This window comes from Coffea arabica, chromosome 10c (assembly GCF_036785885.1).
Source record: "Coffea arabica cultivar ET-39 chromosome 10c, Coffea Arabica ET-39 HiFi, whole genome shotgun sequence".
In the NCBI taxonomy this organism is placed as follows: Eukaryota; Viridiplantae; Streptophyta; class Magnoliopsida; order Gentianales; family Rubiaceae; genus Coffea; species Coffea arabica.
In genome coordinates this window covers 9,382,076-9,386,473 of record NC_092329.1, presented here as the reverse complement: position 1 = coordinate 9,386,473, position 4,398 = coordinate 9,382,076, and the positions used below count along the sequence as shown (strand labels likewise).

Below are 4,398 nucleotides of genomic sequence, written 5' to 3'. Positions count from 1 at the left end.
AAGAAACAGATCAGAAGTAAATCCAACTTTGCAAAGTTTTATATCTCTCTCGAAAATATATAAAGCTGGACATGACTTAATATGGCCATCTAGAGAACACAATTCCAAATACTAGAGTGTTTAATTGTGCAACGGATCTTCTGTCCCATACCCCTTGCTACTCTCTGTCCCATTTTTTATAATATTGCTATTTTTCCTTCATAAACATCATGTTTTAATTCTTTTTTGTGCCCTTAAGATCCAATAACTATCAATGAAGTAAAAAAATAAATACAACAGTTTCAAAAAAGTAATATATAATAGAAAATTAAAAATATAACAGAAAATTCATAAAAAATCTGATTTTGCATGCATTTTGATTTTTTGAATTTGTTAAATTTTATATATTACTTAATTAATAGTTATTGGATCTTAAGAATACAAAAAAGAATTAAAACATCCTATTTATGAAGGTAAAATAGCAATATAATAAAAAATAGGACAGAGAGTGACACAGAGTGTGGGACAGAAGATCGGTTGCGGTTTAATTGTGCTAGCACAAATTATTTATGTTGGTTTTCATTCCCCACCACAAGTTGCACGCAACAAACCTGTCAACCTTGAGCTGTAAATTAACCATTTTCATCATGTACTTTACTTTATGATCAGGTCTCAATTCCAATCTAATCTAGTGATTAAGATTGAGACCTCAAACTGTAGAGTTTTTAGATTTTAATTCTCATCCCTTCTTCACTTTTTAGATTCCACTCTTCCCTGCCAAAAAAAAAAAATTCCCAATTTCCATTATCCTCTATTGACAAATTAATAGCTTGTTTTGATCTGAAACAGCAGCGGGCCGTCAAAAATGTGCTTGATCAAAAAAAAGACTCTTGTTATAAACGGCCAATCCAAGCTATAAACTTCCCAAGATTGCGAAATAAAAAAAAAAAAAAGGACTCATTCTCAAGCATTTATGATAAAATCAATGTTCCAGAGAGTAAAGACATTTTCAAGGCAGGTTATTTCTCTCTGGAAATCAAATATACTTGCTTGGCTTTTACCAAAGGTATCTGCACAATTAAGAAGTGCAAAAAATAGTAGTAGAAAGGACCATTTCCCTGGCGTTGAAGGTTTCCCAAAACAATACTACAATAATAAGACATTGCGTATGCTTACGTTGAACTCATCAACAACCATAGAATATTTCACCTCCAATTTATCCACCCTTTGACTCGTTAACCAGAAGGTTGCTGAGGGCATAAGATCTTGTCTCTTTCATATTTGACCCGTTAAAACCATATCATTAGTTCATTACCATAAATCAAATCATTGTTCTTTGCCGCCTTCCTATATAACACGTCTCCCTGGCCAATTCCCACATTCATTTTCGTTCTTGCATTATTTCTTTCATTCATTCATCATCAACGACAAAAACAAGGAAAACTACCACGTCTGCTGATTAATCATTTCATCGATCGACTTCATCAATTTTGTGGTACGAGTTTTGCAAAGATTGTATGAATAGCAAAATCCCAATTGGAAAATGATAGAATTATGTGAATTTGTTCTACGAGTTTCAGTAATCTCTCTAGGTTTAATCTTCCTCCGACGCCTCAGGAAAAGCATTTGCATGGCCATGGCCATAACCTCGGCTGCAGCATCAAAACAATCTTCTTCTGGCACTCCTCCAGCAACATGGCTCAGCTCATTCTTCGTCGAAAAAGGGGCATCTTTCAAGCAATTTGGAGGCTCAAAGAGACAGAAGATCATCGGTAACAATATTAAGGATCAAGAACTTGATCGAAAAAAGAAATCTAGCGATCATGGTCCGCATCAATTGGCTGTACCAGAAATCAATAAGCCAATTCATGAAGCATGCGAAGAGTATCTCTCCCCCAGTGAAAATCATGGTTCGGTGACCTTGGAAGATCCAGCTGTTGTGAAAAGTAGTGCTATTAAGAACCCCTTCGAGAAAAAGCAATCTACAATATTAAAGAAGAGGCCTGCACAGCTCATTGTACCGGCATATTGCCCGGCTTCAGATTTCGGTCAAGTAGGGAAAATTTTGGAGAGGAAGGAATTTCAGACGGAAGGAAAAGGTTTTGCCATGGCTAGTAAGAAAGGAAGGAGAGAAATAATGGAAGATGGGCATGGTGTCATGCTAGATATTTCAGGCAACCCTAAACAAGTAAGTTCATGATCCATTTTCGTTAACATATTGAATATCTTCTACTGCATACAAATGTGCAGTACTTTTACGCTACCCAAAAAAAATGCATTTTTTTTTTCTGCTTAAAAAAGACACTTTTCTTTAACATTTTCTCAGGCAAAGTTAGATTCAATTTTTCAATAAGGATTGTTTTTATAATAATATAACCGAGATATGATGTTCTTATAGCTCACAATTTTTTAATGAGATGATCTTTTCTTGTTTTAGGCATTTTTTGTGGTGATTGATGGGCATGGAGGCCGAGCTGCTGCTGATTTTGTAGCTGAAAATCTCGGAAGGAACATAATGAATGAGATACAGTTGTTGGGAAATGATGGAAACAGGATTGAAGCAGCAGTACGCAAAGGTTACTCGGTCACGGATGAGCAATTCCTTAATCGGGTAGACTACCATTACTTCTAAACAAAGGCATTTAAACTTGATCAACCTTATATAATTGGTTTGACTTTTTGTCTACACGTATTCTCACATGCAAGTGCCTGCAGACTTCAATTATTTTACTTTCCCATGCATCTTTATGAAGGAGAAAACAGGAATGTGGTACTGATAGCAACTCGTTGCCACGTTTCTTTTCCAAATTAACTTTGCAGATTTATGACTCTTTGACTATTTCCTTCTCCCTCTTTCTTTTATCTTCTACTGTTAGAAGTTAGAACTACCAATTTTGTTTTCTTCGATGTCAAGTTGCCTTATGCTATACAATGCAAGTATTTTGGCTGCTGGCCAGACTATTTAAATCAAGATTACCAACAAATTTTTTATTTTACTGAATTTAATACAAGGGTTCAACATAATATTGTACATTAGTTTGTTGTGCTCGACACTCATCCTTAACTAATGTTTTTGTTATATACTATCACCAAATTACATTGTGCGAATTGGTCTTACCAAATAATTTAGTAATTTCTTATTGGATTTAAATAAAGTTGCTCAATCAGACATTATTGCTTGAATTGGTTGCAGAAGGTGAATGGTGGAGCTTGTGCAGCTAGCGTCCTGGTCAAGGATGGAGAACTGCACGTAGCAAATGTAGGCGATTGTAAAGTAATCCTTAGTAGAAAAGGAGTAGCTACTGCATTGACTAAAGATCATCGCCTCACCAGGGAGGATGAGCGTATTCGCATCGAAAAATCGGTAAGTAAATTAACTATATTGACCAATTTCTTGTTTCCAATTAGCTTGATTCAAACCCAAATCCCATCGTATAAGTTAACTTGATGTTAAGCATGTATCCCATTGGTCAAATTTGCAGGGTGGTCTTTTGCATTGTCGAAATGGTGTTTGGAGAGTGAATGGAACCCTTGCAGTTTCCAGGGCATTTGGTGACCTTTACTTGAAAGATCATGTCATTTCTGAACCGGATATTTTGCAACTTCCTTTAACTTATGACTGTGATTTTCTGATCGTGGCTTCTGATGGATTGTGGGATAAGGTATACACCTGATCAAGCCCCTGTTGCACTGGTTTTCTGTCATTTTTCTTTCAACTTTTCCCATATTTAATTAGCCATTATTATTAGTAATGATCATAAACTGAACGATTATTCTTTTTAATTGAAACTTCAGGTAGGTGATCAGGAGGCAGTTGATGTAGTATCAAGTAAGAAGGATTCATTGGAGTCCTGCAAGGAGCTTATAGCTATGTCTACCAGCCGAGGTGGTGTGGATGATATAACAGTGATGGTGATTAACCTTCAAAAGTTTGTAAATTAGTGGCAGGAAACTCTAGTTAATCTCAAGCGCAGTATGCAGTAGGCCATATGTAGAAACAGAAATTTTATTCATCATCCCCATGTAATTAATTTTGTCCTTCTTGATGCCATCCTAAAGAAGGCGAGGATGATAAGTAAAAACTTCATCTTGTCATGTTTCCGTCATGAATAGAGGGTAAATGTATAGCCATGGCAAAAAAGGTTGCAAATTGCAGCCTTTAAATTAGCTTGTAGTATCTTTTGATCCTTATGAAGAATTCATGTTCTTTAGACAGCAGTCAAACTTCAAATTCCAGTCTTTCTTGTGGAAATAGTAAGCCCTTTTGGTTTTACCATTGGCTTTGCAACAAATCTTGTTCTTCCTGATATGTCAAAAACATGTAGGGGTAGCATGCTCTAGAAAATAACCAAGTTTGAAGGATAAGGGTCTTAATGGTTGCCTTTCCAACCTTTCTCATCCAAATAATAGTAATCATTC

At 35.7% G+C, this 4,398-nt stretch overlaps 1 protein-coding gene across 2 annotated transcripts; it reads left to right on the top strand.

The window, feature by feature from the left end:
* Window positions 1-1,296: 1,296 nt before the first annotated feature.
* Window positions 1,297-4,197, top strand: LOC113714719 (probable protein phosphatase 2C 2). 2 transcript variants are annotated; one of them, XM_072068337.1, is made up of 6 exons: window positions 1,297-1,474; window positions 1,597-2,167; window positions 2,417-2,590; window positions 3,173-3,343; window positions 3,462-3,641; window positions 3,775-4,197. In XM_072068337.1, exons 2-6 carry the CDS (start codon window positions 1,610-1,612, stop codon window positions 3,919-3,921), a joined length of 1,230 nt encoding a protein of 409 aa, XP_071924438.1. In that variant the 5' UTR covers window positions 1,297-1,474; window positions 1,597-1,609; the 3' UTR covers window positions 3,922-4,197. The 2 variants fall into 2 exon arrangements, with proteins under 2 accessions (XP_071924438.1, XP_027094540.1); XM_027238739.2 differs by having other exon boundaries at window positions 1,298-2,167.
* Window positions 4,198-4,398: the final 201 nt, after the last annotated feature.

Coding starts and splice junctions, on each gene's coding strand:
- LOC113714719 (XM_027238739.2), top strand. CDS start 1,523: ATGATAGAATTATGTGAATTTGTTCTACGAGTTTCAGTAATCTCTCTA. Junction 2,591..3,172: donor ATGAGCAATTCCTTAATCGG/GTAGACTACCAT, acceptor AATTGGTTGCAG/AAGGTGAATGGTGGAGCTTG. Junction 3,642..3,774: donor CTGATGGATTGTGGGATAAG/GTATACACCTGA, acceptor TTGAAACTTCAG/GTAGGTGATCAGGAGGCAGT.